This window comes from Phodopus roborovskii, unplaced genomic scaffold (assembly GCF_943737965.1).
Source record: "Phodopus roborovskii unplaced genomic scaffold, PHOROB, whole genome shotgun sequence".
In the NCBI taxonomy this organism is placed as follows: domain Eukaryota; kingdom Metazoa; phylum Chordata; class Mammalia; order Rodentia; family Cricetidae; genus Phodopus; species Phodopus roborovskii.
In genome coordinates, this window is record NW_026126598.1 from 11,091,104 (window position 1) to 11,107,499 (window position 16,396).

At 42.7% G+C, this 16,396-nt stretch overlaps 1 protein-coding gene across 7 annotated transcripts in view; it reads right to left on the bottom strand.

The window, feature by feature from the left end:
- The window catches only part of Cux1 (cut like homeobox 1), a 307,194-nt gene that overhangs the window by 85,720 nt on the left and 205,078 nt on the right, over positions 1-16,396 (bottom strand). For all 7 annotated transcript variants that reach the window (XM_051204950.1, XM_051204954.1, XM_051204953.1 and 4 more), the window contains exons 6-8: positions 16,006-16,129; positions 8,696-8,772; positions 5,857-5,923 (exon numbers count right to left, since the gene is read on the bottom strand). In XM_051204950.1, coding sequence (XP_051060907.1) covers positions 5,857-5,923; positions 8,696-8,772; positions 16,006-16,129 — 268 coding nt within the window. The remainder of the gene's footprint in view (positions 1-5,856; positions 5,924-8,695; positions 8,773-16,005; positions 16,130-16,396) is intronic.

Consider the following 16,396-nt stretch of genomic DNA (forward strand, 5'->3'; position numbering starts at 1 on the left):
GACATACATGCAGGTAGACTACCACATATACTAAAAAGAGTCAAAGGACATGATGTCTGTTTAACATGATCACAATGGCAGTGTGATTCCCGGGCTTGGGCAGATGGTCTGGCCCAGTTTAATTTCCAGAGTCTTTCATGAGAACTATAAAGAAAATGACAAGACCATAAACAATAGACTTTACCAGGGAGATACTGAAGGTTTCACAGAAACTGGCTGTCATCGCTAGCTCTCACACAGGTTAACAAGGCCATTATAGAGGCAGCCTTAGAAAGGAACATTATTCGTTTCTGGTGCTGAGGATGAAACCAGGGCCTGTGTATGGTAGGCAATCACCCTCTCACTGAGTCATGCCCTGAACCCCTCACTGGGAGATTCTAGCAAGTACTTTACAATAGAGGCACACCCATGCCCCCAGAGAACTGAGAGGTCCTGTGCAAAATAGCACTTCACTTCCAGCTGAATGGAGGCAGGAGCCTGTTGGGTGCTGCCTGGCCATACCTCATTCATGCAGTTAACATAGTATGGGCTTTCTCAATGACTGCCACAAACAGCAAGTGGGGTGAAATTTGAGAACCCACTGTGTAATAGTCCAGAAACATCTGCTCACTAGCATGCCAGTCATACTTTCCATGGGACAGTCATGCTGGGAACCTCTGGCTCTGCCTCCTTGCCCTCTGCACAGAAGTCCCCATGCCTGTGCATCAGAGTTTGGGTTCTCTGAGCAATCAGCTGAACTGACTGAACAGGAAGTCTTGTCTTTCCCAGAGCATGCTGCAGGGGATGATACACACCAGTCACACATGGTACAAAGAACATATTTTGAAATGAGCCCAAGCATTTCTTCATTAATGTTGCTTTTGTAATGTACTATGGAAGCATTTGCATATATATAATGTTTTCTCTTGAAAACAAGCAGAGTCAAGGAATACAACATGCAGAAGCTTAAGGAAAGTTTGGGAGTAACATAGAGTAACCTTAGCTATAGAAAGCTTAAGATTTGTTCCTCTCTCTTCTCTCCCCAGCATGAAAGGGAATTGAACCCAGAGCCTTGAACATATTGGGCAGATACTCTATTATTAAGCTACACCCATTTTTCTTAAAAGGTTTTTTTTTTTTTTTTTTTTTTTTTTTAGTTTTCTGAGACTGTAGCCCAAGCTGGCCTCAAAGTTGCTATTAGCTCAGGATGACTTTTAACTTGTGACCCTGTCTTTACCTCCTGAGTGCTGGTGATTAAACCCAGGGCTTCCCACATGCTATGGAGTCAAGGACTATACCAATGGAGCCACATCACCAGTCTCTAACCTTAGCTAGGCGTGTGGCATTTCAACACAACCTAATCTTGCCTTTCACTGAACTCTGCCTGGTGGTCTAGAAGGTGTTCCACGGCCCTCCTTGTCTACCTAGGCTCACTGCAGAGGAAAACTGAAATAAGAAGCCTGGGCCTGCGTAGAGGGCTTGGTGGATAAAAGTGCTTTTCTGCCAAGCCTGGGGACCTGCGATCCATCCCCTGGACTCTGCATGGTAGGAGAGAGTGGGCTCCTACAAGCTGTCCTCTGACTTCCACATGTATACCATAATACAGTACACACGCGCACTCCCCCTCTCTATCTGAAAAGGTTAAAACATAAAAATGGAAATGGGAATTTTTGCACTCATTACATGGAGTCTTAGACTCAAGGGGAAGTGAACAACTGTGCAACACAAGTGGAGGAAGTGGCCAGCAGTGTGAGCTGTTCAGGCCGCTCTTGGGGTGATAGCCATGGCTTGCTTAAGGCAGTCCCAGGGAACAGTGAGAATGATAAAATCCATGCTGACAGACTTTATAAGAGGCAACTTTAAGGTCCTTAAGGTGCTACATATGCATTTGCTATGGGGAGAATGGGACTCAGGGGTGACCATTTGAGGAGGAGGTAAAAAAAAAAAAAAAAAAAAAAAAAAAAGCAGAAATAATCCATTTATTTAACCCAGCAAGTTATAATGTGAGGGCCTGCAATCCGCTCACACAACAACTGTTTGGCAAGCCCCCCTGTGTTCCAACAAATATTAAACTGTGCTTGCCATTTGTCTACGGAATCTTGCATTAATAAACATGAAGAAGAACACTTTACCTCCCACTCTCAGCGATGGGACCAAACAAAGACCAGCTGTACTCATCAATGGGGCCTTGTTCTGTGCATAAAGGCTAATTACATTTTGCTTCAAGCCTACACATGGAAAACTTTACTGCCACTGTCCCTATCACAGCCAGCCGAGCAGTCCCAGCTGACATACAGCTGAAATGACTGCAAAAGCAGCAGTTAGGGATGGGGGTGGAGAGCTCCAAGTGGCCTCATTGCCTTTGACCTGCATCCCTATGGGTCTTTTGTAGTTCAAATTGCCCTAACAGTATAGCCGAAGCTGACCTTTAACTCCCCATCTTCCTGGCTTCCACCTCCCAAGTACTGGGATTAGAGACATGTGCAATCACACCTGTTTCTTGTAGTATTGAAGATCAACCCCAAGGCCTTGTGGATGCTACGAAAGAACCCCATCAGCTGAGTTACACTCCCCAGGCCCTGTGGCTTCTTTTTGAATGGGGCAAGGGGAGGTGGGTGATCTGAATGACTGACAAGCAGTGTGTACCCTATAAACTGACAGTTTCAGACTAACACTCTCCAAGAAACATACACAGGACTGTTTTGAGCATCCTCAGTCCTCGCAGTGTTGGTTCTCCACAGCTACTCAGTAATGCAACTGCTCCTATGGCCCTTGTACAAGACACCAATAGGCCCTGGAGGTCACAGCGTGGACAGAACAATCGCTCCCAAAGCACAAAGCAGTCTTTCCCCAAAGCCCACTTTCCTAGGTTTTCTGTCAACACATGTTGAAGCATTCTACTTTTTTTTTTTTTTTTTAAAGTGATACTTAAAACCATTCCAGGTGTGTGTGCATATGATGTGGTGCCAGAGAGGTCAACCTTGTGTGTTGTTCCTCAGGAGCCATCTCTCTCTCTCTCTCTCTCTCTCTCTCTCTCTCTCTCTCTCTCTCTCTCTCTCTCTCTCTCTCTCTCTCTCTCTCCTCCCTCCCTCCCTCCCAGGATCTCTGCCTGGGTCCTGAGGATCATAGTTAACATAAGCTAGTTGTTCAGGGAACCCCAGGGATTTGCCTATCTTTCCCTCCCCAGTGCTAGGATTGCAAGTGAACTTTACCAAGCCCAGCTTTTATGTGGATGCTGGGGATCAATTCAGGTCTTCATGCTTGCATGGCTGGCACTCCCTAGTCTGAGTCACATTCCTAGGCCCACCCAGTCCTTTCTTTTCTAATCAAAGAAATAATTTTCAGTCCAGTCTACCTGAAGCTCAGCGTTTCCAGATCCATCAACCCACTGTACTGGTGGGCACAATTTTCAGAACTGTGGCAGGAGTGTCATTGTGGCAGCTGGTGTGGTGTCTGCTGTGGGAATGTGTTGTGAGTGAGGAAGTCTATGGGCTTTCAAAGGGTAGGGGCAGCATGTGTTGAATGATGGCAGCTGCTCTCAGATGGCCCTGTCTCTGGGATGGAAGGAGGTAAGCCCAAAGCCACAGAATTTACAAGGAAATTTAATAGGTATTCCCTTAGGCTGAGCTCACATGTCGCTCTTCAAGTCCAAATGTAGAGCACAGAAGGAGGAGGGTGATGGCCTGAAGGCTTCTGTGAGGTTTAGATATGCCATCAAGTCAGCCAGCTAGGGAGACTGATGGGGACATCTGGGTCTCTGTGAATAAGTTCTCTGTTATCTAGTAAAATTTGACTGCAGGGTTGGGGAGCTAATGGGGCCCTTAAAGTTCAGGACTACTAAATAAACCAGAGCAGAGGGTTAAGAGATGGCCCTGAGTCTGGGGAGATGATGGCTCCATCAGTAAAGGGTTTGCTGTGTAAGAATGAGGGCCTGAGTTCAGACTCCTAGCACCCATGTACAAAGCCTGGTGTGGTGGCACATGTTGGTAATCCCACTCCTGAGGACCACTTATCCTTAGATGGATCCCTAGAGCTCACTGTCCAAAAGCTTAACTCCTGTGTGAACTCCAAGTGTATAGATAGAGATTCCTGGCTTAAAAAAAAAAAAAAAAAAAAAACCAAGGTGGTAGGCTTCCAGATGATCTGAGTTGGATTCCCAGCACTCACATGGTAACTTATAACCGGCTGATAACTCCAATTCTAGGGGCTCTGCGGCTATCTTCTGGCCTCTGGGAACACCAGGCATGTACATGGTATAGGCATACATACATACATATAGGCAAAACATCCATATTCATAAAACAATAAAGTAATTTAAAAATAAGGTAGAGAGTGATTGAGGGAAGTACCTGGTCTGGCTTCCATGGGAACACACATTCAAGCACATACGTGAACACATATCCCACATGAAAAGGACAAGGATTGCTGAGGTAAGGGGTGTATCACAAAAACAGGGTGGGAATAGCCCACTGGAGCAACATGTGAGCAAACCAAGACCTGTGTTCCCAGTGGCTGGAGGCAGCACCGCTGGTGAGTACATGGGCTTTTTCTGTGGGAGATCAGAAGAGCCTTCTCCAATGGGAAAAAGCTATGAAAACTTCAGCCTCACACAGCCTGTCTGAACGTTAGCCATAGCTAGCAGACTGTGGCCTCCTCACAACTTAGGACAGTATCTGTTCCTTCTCTCTGCTCATCTGCAAGGAGGGGTCTTGCAGGAAGTGTTCCTGTCACAGGACTCTGATGTCTGACATCATCTTGACAAAGGTCAGGTAGGCAGGAAATGTCATTGGCTCAGCTTCATCCCTGTGTGTCCCCACACAGGGAGCCCTGCACAGAGGCGTAAGGCTCAGTGACAAGCTACCTTTATGTGCTATGCTTATTCTTCCTAAGGACTCTGTCCCAGAAGAAAAGGTGACAGTTTCCCCAGACTGTATTTCCACAGAAGTGTCCCATCAATTACATCTCTTGTAAGTTAACCCTTTCCCAACATAGAAAAAAAGAAGTAGAGCACATACACTGGCTAAGCAGGTTAAAAGCCCTTGGTGTGTAAGTATGATGATGGGAGTTTGACTTCAAGAACGCAAATAAAAAAGCCCAGGTTCAATTCTTAGCAGCCACATGGTGGCTCACAATCACCTGTAACTTTAGCTTTAGAGGATGCAGGTACTGCACACACAAGACATACAGACAGGCAAATCCATAAAATAAAATATAAAGGGGGCTGGGGAGATGGCTCAGAGGTTAAGAGCACTGGTTGCTCTTCCAAAGGACCTGGGTTCAGTTCCCAGCAACCACATGGTGGCTCACAACCATCTGTAATGAGACCCGGTGCCCTTTTCTGGTGTTCAGGCACACATGCAGGCAGAACACTGCATACACAATAAATAAATAAATAAATCTTAAAAAGTAAAAAATAAAAAGCCAGATGTGGTGTATATCTGTAACCCCAGCACTCCTACAGTGCAACAGGAGATGGAGACAGGAGGCTTGCCTAGAGGCTTACAGACCAGCTACTCTAGAGTGTACAGCAGGAGGAAACAAGGAGAGACCCTGGCTCAGCAAGGACTGACTCATCAAAAGGGTCCTCTAACTTCTTACATGTGCACTGTGGTATGCACACTCATTCACACACACATAATCACATCAAACAAAGCAAAGACTAGACTACTCTGTGACCAGGGAAGACGTTTCAGTGGGGAAGGATGTGATACAAGTGACTTATTGGACTGACACTGTATCTTGGCAGCATGACAGGAGGTTGAGTACCTTCTAAGCCCATCTTCTGTAGATTAGCAACAGCAGAGCCTTCCTGACCAAATGAAAACAAAACAAAACAAAACAAAAAATAAAAGAGGATGACACCATACAGACACTTACTTTGCAGTAGTTTCTTCATCATATTTGGTTTTCAGGTCAAATAATTCTGTTCGAGTTTTTTCCAGGGCTATAAAGCAAGGAGAGATACCATGATATAAGACCAATCTTGTTTGTTTTAAGACACCGTCTATGTAGCTCAGGCTATCCTTGAAGTCATTATATAGCCAAAGATAACATTTAATGTCTGATCCATCTGCCTCTACCTACCCAGTGCTCAGATTACAGGTATGAACCAACCCCTATGCCTGCTTTTCTAGGTACTGGGGATCAAATCTAGGGAGTTTTGAGTGCTGGATAAGCACTCTACTGATGGAACTATATCCCCACCTCTTTAGGTTGCTTTCAAAGATGGGATTTCATGTAGCCTAGGCTGGCCCCGAATTCTGGATCTCCCTGGGTACAATTTCCCAATGATGGGATTACAAGCGTGTGCCATCAAGCCCAGCTAGGATACTAATTGCTTAAAGTGAAAAGGCGAAAGTACACAAAGATGAGAGACATACAAAGGATGGAGAAGAAAGCTTTCCCACATTCCGCTGCATCTCTCTGAAGTACCTCCTTCAACACAGAACCACTGCCCATAGTTTGCTGCATAGAGACGTCCAGCTTTTAAATGTCTTTCATCACCAAAAAACTATTTCTATACACAACTGCAAATACAGCTGCATACTTCATTTTGCTGTTTATCACAGACAAAGTAAATGACGGAGGTCACATATAATCATGGTGGAGCTGGAAAATTCCTATCACCCAGGGGCAACATGGCTGTGTTATCATCTCAGTGCAACTATGGTGACACTGGTGTGCTACCACCTGGGTAAAAGCATGCATATGGTAACTGACCATGACTATAAACAACTCTGCTACTTTATATATTTCCTATATAATACTTCAAAAGGTTTCGTGTGCGCGTGCTCATATTCCTGTGTGCACATGTGTGTGTGCATGTATATTTGGAGTCCAAATGACAAACTTGATGTTGTTCTTCTGATGGCATCCACCTTGTCTTTTTGTTTTTGGAGCAGGATCTCTCATTGACCTGGAACTTACCAAGTGGGCAAGGCTGGCAGACCAGCAAGCCCCAGGGACCACCTGTGTCCACCTCTTCTATAAACATGCTCTGCCACACATGGCTTCTTCCCTGGGCTCTAGGCTGAGGTTGAACTCAGATCCTGTTATACTTTCAATTACTCTTTTGGGATACCTCTATTTATGAAAAAAAAAAAAAAAAAAAAAAAAAAAAGCTTATGGTGGGCTGGAGAAATGGTTCAGAGGTGAGCTCCTGCAGATGACTCATGTTTGCCTCCCAGTACCCATGTTGTGCCACTCATAACTGTCTAACTCCAAAGGGATCTGATGCCTCTGCAGTCACCTGTACTCACGTGTACACACACACACACAAAAGTTTATTTTAAAATAGTGTGCTCTGTGGTAGGAGCAGAAACTTCATCTATGGACAGTCAACTTTATTTACTAACTGAACAGCAAGGCATAGTGGCACATGCCTGCCATCTCAGCAGTGAGGAGGCAGAAGCAGGAGGATCATGAGGTCCAGGCTAGCCTGGGTTACAAGATGAGATCTTAACAGGTCCATAAATGGGATGGTAAGAGTATTTTCTGAGGCTCATCTTTTTGCTTAGTCTCTCCATGTCAGATAACAGGCAGAACAATTAGCTTTACTTTTAACATGCTCAGAAGTGAAGCAGCTGGGTAAAGAACAGAACATGCCTGCCCCTACAAACCACCCAGTCAGCCTCAAAAGGCAATTCCCATTCATATCCACACAGTGCCTGTGACCATGCTTCTACACCCTCAGCAACAATGGCACTATCTGTTTTTTAAAAAGCTGATAGAATGATAGGTAAAACCATCTTTTACTGATTTATCTGCAAATCTCTGACTGTTAAAAACGGTTAGCTCTTTCCCTTATGATGTACACTGCTTTTGAGAGCTTCCTGCTTCTTCAATTACTGTTCTACTGGACTGATTCTTCATTTTCTAGAATTCGGAAGTGGTATTTATAGCACTATAGACATATGTATATATACACATATGGTAAAGACTGAAATGAAGGTTTTGCCCATGCTACGCAGGTGCTGTACAATTGACCCACACTTGAAGCCCTTCATTGGGGGATTCTAGGCAGGTGCTCTACCACTGAGTCACACCCCAGCCCCTCACCAGGGGATTCTAGGCAGGTGCTCCTTTTAGAAAGCTGCATTGGTAGCTTGGTGTTTGCAGTTTTTGGACATTTATTCATTTGACAGTTAAAATGGCTATGACTATTTTTTGTCCCTCTAACATTTGTGTTCTAAGTTGGATCATGATGTCTTCTTATTTTTCTCCCCACATTTAAAGATACCATGCTGCTTCCTTCTCAGAAAAGGAAACAAAAAAAGAAAGGCAAACTTTGGTATAACCTTTTTTGGTATCTTTTAGAATTTAAAGGTTCTGTTATTACAGTTCTTAACTTCATTTCGGTTAGAGCTAAGTCCCCCTACCCCCATTATTGTTCCAAATGAGATGTCAGTTCTTGACAGTTTGGTGATTTAGAAGTGTTTGTTGGAAAGAAGAACAGGAAGGATGGCTGGGGCAGGGAGGGAGAAGGCAGGAGAGCCACCCACATCCACATTAGCAACTCAATGCAGTGACTAATGCAGTCAGACAAAGCAGCCTGGGACTCAGGCTTCAATTATGAGGGCTCAAAGCTCCTAACTGCAGGATCCCCAGGAGCAACAAGTAGCAGAGGGGCTAGGAACAGGCCAGGAGACTGTCCATGCTTGACCAGCCCATTTCCATATTCTCCATGTGGCTTCAAATAGAACAGAGAGCATCCAACCTGTTTGCAGCGTCTGGAGTTTGTGCTCAGCTTCTTCCAGCTTTGAGGTGGTGGACATCTGGGTCTCTTGCAGCTTTCTGGGGAAATAAAGAGAGAGAGAGAGAGAGAGATAGAGAGAGAGATAGATAGATAGATAGAGAGAGAGAGAGAGAGAGGGAGAGAGAGAGAGAGAGAGAGAGAGAGAGAGAGAGAGAGAGAGAGAGAGAGAGAGAGAGAGAAGCCAAATTGGTCATCTTATTTTGAGTGCTGAGATAGGCTGTGGGTCCTGAGCCCCATTGCCCAGCGCTCTTCTCTTCTCAGGGAGGCCCAGCTGGAGGCAGGCCTCTACATACAGCTCAAGTCTCTGCATCTCACCTTTGTGAGTACATTTTATACAACATGGGGTGTGCACCCATCAGGACCTGACTTGTGTAGCAATGAGTGTGGAAGGTTCTCCTATATGGAACTTGTTCCGAGATGGCAGATATTAAAAAGAAATGAAACAGCATCATCACACACTCATTGTTTTCTGAAGTTGGGGAGAAGAATGATACATTTACATTCTGCTGACACAGAAAAGGAATCTGTTGGCATAAAGGATGTCCTAAACAGATGTGACAGCTGTCCTTTCCTCTAAAGTGGAGCGCAAATGCTACCACAGTGTGTGGGGGTGGGAGATTCTGAATATATGAAAGCAGTTTACTATTCCCATGGTCTCCAAATGCTGTCCCCAGCCAAAAAATAACATGCTTTACTCTGTGTCTGCAGAAAAAAAAATCTAAAAATAACTTCATTATTTTTATATTATATGAATTTAACATATGCTCAATACAATAAACCTGGGGTACCAAAAAAAAAAAAAAAAAAAAAAAAAAAGGAGAAATGACAGCTTAAAAAATAAAAGCAGGCAAATTTCTGTCACCTATAGAATAGCTTTGCTAATACTTTCATGTGTGGTGTGTCCATTATAAAATGGGAGACACAGTATAAATTATAAAACTGCAGAGGATCAGACCTCATTTTCTTGCACCCACATCAGGGGGCTAGCAACTGCATGTGACTAGTTCCATGACGGCTATCTGTCTGGGGTGTGGTGGGGGTGTGGGATGTGTGTGTGTGTGTGTGTGTGTGTGTGTGTGTGTGTGTGTGTCCAATGCCCTCTTCTGGCCTCTATAGGTAATCTATACACATATCGCATACCCACACAGAAACACATTCATACACATACACATAATTAAAAACAAATCTTAAGAAAATCCCACTTTAAAAATTATATGATCACGTATGTGTGTGCATGCGCCCCAACACGCATTGGAGTAGAAGCTAGAGGCTGTCTGTATCTCCCTCAACTGTCTCTTCACTTCTTTTTTGAGACAGTCTCTGTACTGGAGCCTGAGCTCACTCATTTGGCTAGATTGGCTGGGGAGAATTCCTTAGCAAGCAATCCACCTGTTTTCACTCCTCAGTTCTGGAATTACAGTTGGGTAGCAGCACTTGACTTTTTTACTTGGGCACTGAGAATGTGAACTCAGGCCCTCAAATTTTTGTAGCAAGCATCTTACCAACTGAACCACCTCTCCAGGACTCAAAGCTTTGTTTTTTGTTTTGCTCTCTGTTTGTTTTCTTTTATTTTGTATTTTGAGACAGTCTTTCTAAATAGCCCTGGCTGTCTGGGAACTAACTCTGTAGATCAGACTAGCCTCTAAATTGCAAAGATTCACCTTACCCCGTCTCCTGAATGCTGCAATTAAAGGTGGCACCCCAAACTGTTCTAAAAAAAATTATAAGAGGATAGGAAGTACAGTCCTTTTTAATATTTCCACTCCTCAGGGTTCCTTTGTACATTTCTACAACACACATAGTGGACATAAGTAACTACAGGGCACACTAACTACAATGTGACATGCAAGGTATGTAAACTAATATGCAATGCATTAACACACAACAGACTCACATGTATTGTGATGCAGAGTAATGTAACATACAGTAATGTGTAACAGTACAAAGTAACATGTAATAGTATGTATGAATTAAATTAAAATATAACAAGCTATGGTGCAATATAAACTCCTTTCCCCCCCCTTTTGGGGAGGGTAGGGTTGAGAAAGGGGCTCCTTTTAGCCAAGGCTGGTGTCCAACTCTAGATCTCTCCACCTCAGCTTCTTGTGTATTAGGTCTTAAGACATGAATCCCTGCAGTTATGCTTTCTTTTCTTCTGCGTGCACGCTTTGGCAGCTTGCCTTGCCCTCCATCACCATGTTTGGAAGCATATATTGCTACCCCTCATTCACAGCACCAAACTGAACCAAAAAGCCACAGACACCTAAGACTGTTTAGTTCCTTTCTACTAAACATTTTGTTAACTATGGCTTTTGGATAATTTGGAGAGTGAATTTGTTGAACAAAATTCTAACAGAGCAATTTCAATGGTCTTAGGCTGTATGTAATTGTTTTACTTTTTAGATAGGTATTTAGGATCTTTCCAATTAAAAGTCCTCTAAACTTCTGCCAATGTGTTTTTGTAAACCCTGCCAACACTGGATAAAATCAAACTCAATATTTATTGCTGTCTCTTTGTATGCTCAAATATTAGACTCTGTCTACTTTCAGAAGGTTTTGTTACTGGTTTTTGTTTGTTTGTTTGTTGAGTCTCATATAGCCAAGGCTGGTCATGAACTCCCAATCTTACTGCCTACACCCCCTGAGTGATGGGATTATTGGCATGCACCATCATGTATGTATGACAAGCAGAACTGATTATTTCTTTCCATTAATTTGTAAGAGCTCTGTGTATATACAGAAGATTTACCCCTGGGGCTAGAGAGCTTGGGTTGGTGGCTAAGAGCTCTTGCTACTCCTAAAAAGACCAGGGTTTAGTTGCCATCACCCACATTAGGCGGCTCATCACTGTCTTCAATCCAGTTCTAGGGGATCTGATGCCCATTTCTGGCCTTCATAGGCACTGCTTATACACAGTGCACACAGATTCATAGAGGTCCACATGAATAAAAGAATATATATTTAAAAAGGAAATTTGGGGCTAGAGAAATGATTCATTGATAAAGATCATAGAGTGCTCTTCCAGAGGACCTTAGTGTGGTTCCTAGCACCCACATCAGGCAGCTTACAACTGAATATAATTCCAGCTCCAGGTGATCTGACACCCTCTTCTGGATTCTTTAGGCACATGAACTCTTGCGTACCAGTTCACATACAGATACACATAATTAAAAATAAATAAATAAAAGAAAATTCACTCATTATCTTACACAGTATAAATCTATTTTTCTCTCTTTGTTGATATATTAAAAACTTTACTGTTATTGGTTTTTTAAATTTTGGATGGCCATGTTGATATACTTTTTAAGATAATTATTATAAAGATTTTTCCATTTCAAAAATATTTAAAAATATGTATCAAAGTTTTCTTTCAGTATATAGTGAATTATTATTTAAATCTCAAATCTATCTTAGTTTTTAAAATCATTTGTGTATGTGTGTGTCTGTGTGAAGGTCAAACATTGAAGTTGGGTCTCTCCTTTGGTCATGCTCTACCTTATTTCTTGAGGCAAAGTCTCTAACTGAACCCAGAGCTAATCTAGGTGTCAGCTTAACCCAGGGATTCCTCTCTGCTTGTGCTGGGATTACAGATCACTGCTATGCCCAAACCAATTTTATGTGGGTTTTGGAGATCCTCACACATATATATATCAGGGTTTTGAGACTCTGAAACTCTCCACATAAGCCAAGCTTCAAAATCATGGCAATCATCCTGTTTTAGGTCCTGATTGCTGGGATTACAGACATAGCCACTATGGCTGGCTCCAACCCGACTTTTTTATGCATGTAAAGAATGATAATAAAGGCAAAGCTTTATTTTTATTCCTTTCTCTAAACATTATTCTCTTTTAATATGTTCAATTTCTTTACCTAATTTGAATTCAAACTAACAGTACCAAATTCCCAAATCAGTTTATTTCCATACTTTTATAAAGTATGAGGCTGAAGGGGGTGCATGTTATCAATCACATTACACATAACCTTTTTTTTTTTTTTTTTTTTTTTTTTGAGACTGGGTCTCATGTAGCTCAGGCTGGCCTCAAACTCATTATGGAACTGAGGATAACCTTGAATTCCTCATTTTTAGCTCCCCAGTGTTGGGAGTAAAATTGGTGCCAACATACTTGAGAAGTGGTGCTGGAGATGGAATATGGAACACATTGCCAGTGAATGTATGGAACTTTAAATCCTGTGGGTTTCATTCTTGTCTTGCTGTATTATTTGCTCAGGTTGTTGTGAATTTTAGTGTATTATAATTTTCATTACTAGGAAGAGCTGTGATTAAAGATGGCCCATATCCCTGTATCCAGTCTTCATGGTTGGGAGTGAAGGGTTTAGACTGCTGTACTTTTCTGCACAATCAGCAATGAAACATGCTTTTTTTGTATGTTTCTTTTTGAGAAACAGTTTCACTGTAGCTCAACCATACTTGGAACTCATGCTGTAGCCCAGGTTGGCCTCTAATTTGTGAGTGAGTTTCTTATCTCCACCTCCACACTGGTGGAATTAGTGTGCACCAACCTACTGGTCATTTTCCTTTTTTAAAAGATTATTTTAGTGCGTGCGTGTGTGTGTGTGTGTGTGTGTGTGTGCTGCACATGTGGAGGTCAGAGAACAACTCTGTGGATTTGGTTCTCTTTTTTCCATTCTCATGTGGGTTCCACTGATCAAACTCAGATCACCAGGTTTGTGCAGCAAGCTGGCCTGTAACTCATTATGTAGACCAGGCTGGCCTCAAATTCACATAAACCTGTCTACCTGTCTCCTGAAAGTTGAGATTAAAGGCATGTGCCACCATGCCTGATCCTATTTTCTTTATATTTGTTTATTTTCATTTGTTTTTGTTTGACTCATGGTCTAACTATGTAGCCATTACTGGTCTAGAACTGGCCACAAAGACAATACTGACCCCAAACTCACAGAGGTCTGAGATCTGAATGCCTATGCTTCCCAGGATCTGGGATTAAAGGCATGTACCGCCACACCTAGCCTTTATGTCTTTATAAATGGAGTCAGTGAAGTTGGCGTCACAGTTTCCCTGAAGCTTTTGTGAGAAACGGGAGGTGTCCTGGTTAGATTTAACTGTCAACTTGACACAGCCTAGAGTCATCTAAGAGGAAAACCTTGATTGAGAAATTGCCTAGATCAGATTGGCATGTCAGGGGTGGGGAGTGTCTTAATTATTAATTAATACGAGAGGGCCCAGTCTACTAAGGGTAGCACCATCCTTGGGCAGGTACTTTGGGATATGTAAGAAAGTAGTATTTCTCAATTGTTTCTGTTCCATGTTCCTGCCCCGACTTCACACAATGATGAATTGAGACCTAAAAGACAAAAGAAACTCCTTCCTCCTCAAGTTGTTTTTGGTCATAATATTTTATCATAGCAACAGAGAAGTAAATAAGTTTTCTTTCTTTCTTTTTTTTAAAATATTGGTGTTGGAGACTGAACTGGGGCATCATTCAGTTAAGCATGAGTTTTATCAGGGGGCCACAGCTTCAGCTTAGCTTTCATACTTGACATCTTTTATTTTTGCTTTGTTTTTCTTTTGTAGACAAGATCTTGTATGTAGCCTTTAATTCTAGCATTTGTAGGCAGGCATTTGAGGTTGTTCTAGTCTACATACTGAGCTCTCTGCTAGCTAAGGCTACATAGTAAGACCTTGTTTCAAAACACAAACATTAAAGGAACTTATGATTCTCCTACCTGAGACTCATGAATAGTGGAATCATAAGCATGTGCCACTGTACCTGGCTCCTGGGATCTTTTTGAAGCCACCCCATAGAACTCCAGTGAAATTGACCATGAAATCAGTGGTCACTACTAGATAAAACACCATGCTGGGACTGGAGAGATGGCTAACAGGGTAAACTGTTTGCCACACAAGCTTGAGGACCTGACTGATTAGTCTAGCTGAACTGGAAAGTTCATTGAGAAACCCTGTCTCAAATAAAAAAGGGAAGAGTGATAGAGGAAGATATCACACCTGACACTGACCTTAGGCTTCCACATTCACACATAAACATCCATGCATGCACACTCACACACACAGACCACACATACCCATATCACACACACACCCACACCACACACCATGCCCCTTGTGAGCAAACCTAGCCACTTACTTGAAACTATAAATCTAGTTAGTGCCTCCTGTTAAAATGTATGTGCATTTCCTAATGCTAGTGCTAAAATTTAACATCTTAATTTAACTAAAGAGTTTTTAAAAATCTGACTAACACAGTTGGAACTAACAAGCTCAGGCGTCCCCATACCTTTTACAAGAAATCTGATTTTCATTAAATTGTTCCATTAGCGGAAAGCTACTCATTTATGGAGAAAGTCTGGGATAAAGTAAGCCATTAGAAAGCCGTGACTGCCATTAGTCAGGTGTAGCATTGGTGCACTGCACTGGTCCTGGCCCAGGGCCCCTCATTCGAAATGCCTGAACCTCGGCTGGGACAGACTTTTAGAGATTTTTTTTTTGATTTCTAGAATATCTATATAGATGGCATTGGGTAAAAGCGTCAAGTCTGGAGTGCTCTAAAAAGATCGACATTTTGTTCCCTTTGGTGCTGGGATGGAAACCACAACCCTGCATATGCTAAGCATGGATTCTGAGGGACCTCAGCAGGCTTAACATTTTCAGTATTTACAGTTTTACAAGTCAAGAGTATTTCAGAGTTTTGGATTAGGGATCTCAATTTCTTGCTTTATGAGGTACTATGGCAATAGAAAGAAGCAAAAGAAAAGAAAAAAAAAAACTTTGTATGTGACACATATACACCAAATTCAACGAAAGTAGATGGAGTTTGAGGCTTTTTTTTTGCAGAGGACACGTGTTGCCTCAGCTCAAGTACAGCTGTCATTTGTCAACTTGTGTTCAACGTACACAACCCTTGTTCTCACTCTGTGGGGCTGAAACACTGGTGTGTTTGGCTGCTTGTCACCACTGCCACCAGGAAAAAAGTGACACATTGCACTCAAGGGATTTTACAATGAAGAAACAAGAACCACTGTCATTTTTTAACAAAACTTTCCAGCGGTGTTGAGGGTGGAACCTAAGACCTCACTCACAGGGATTACAGGCAGGTGCTGTACCACTGAGCTACATCTAAGCCCTTCCAGCAAGACTTCCTAAGAGCTTTGGGACTTTTGTCAACAATCTGGTTTCACATGTGCACTTTTCAAACTGTCGTGTGACAGCAGGGTTGGAGGTGAAGTATTTATTGGTGCCATGGGGGCAATGGGAGCTGTGAGGCTGCACTCACCTCTCCTTCTCGGCAAAATCATTTTGTAACTTCTGTTCCTTCTCCAGAGCAATTGTCTCAGCCTGGCTCTTCAGAGTCTGCTCGTATTCTCGGATTTTCTCCTTAAGTGCTTTTATCGTAACCTCTGCAGAATGAAAGACCAAAAAACCAACAGTAAGGGAAGCAGTTCCTCATAGCTGGGTGAACCAGGCTTTCGTAACCTGCCGGGATCGCTGTATTTTAAACTTGAGCTTGTCCATGCTGACACAAAATCAATGGTTATGAGTCCCTTTGGGGACCTTTTACTCCCTCAATGTGAAATTGAACTTGTAGTATTCAAGTTGGGGAGGATCAATGGGTTTTGCCAGGAAGGATTGTGGTGGTCCCTCCAGCACACTTAGAAAAGGGGGAA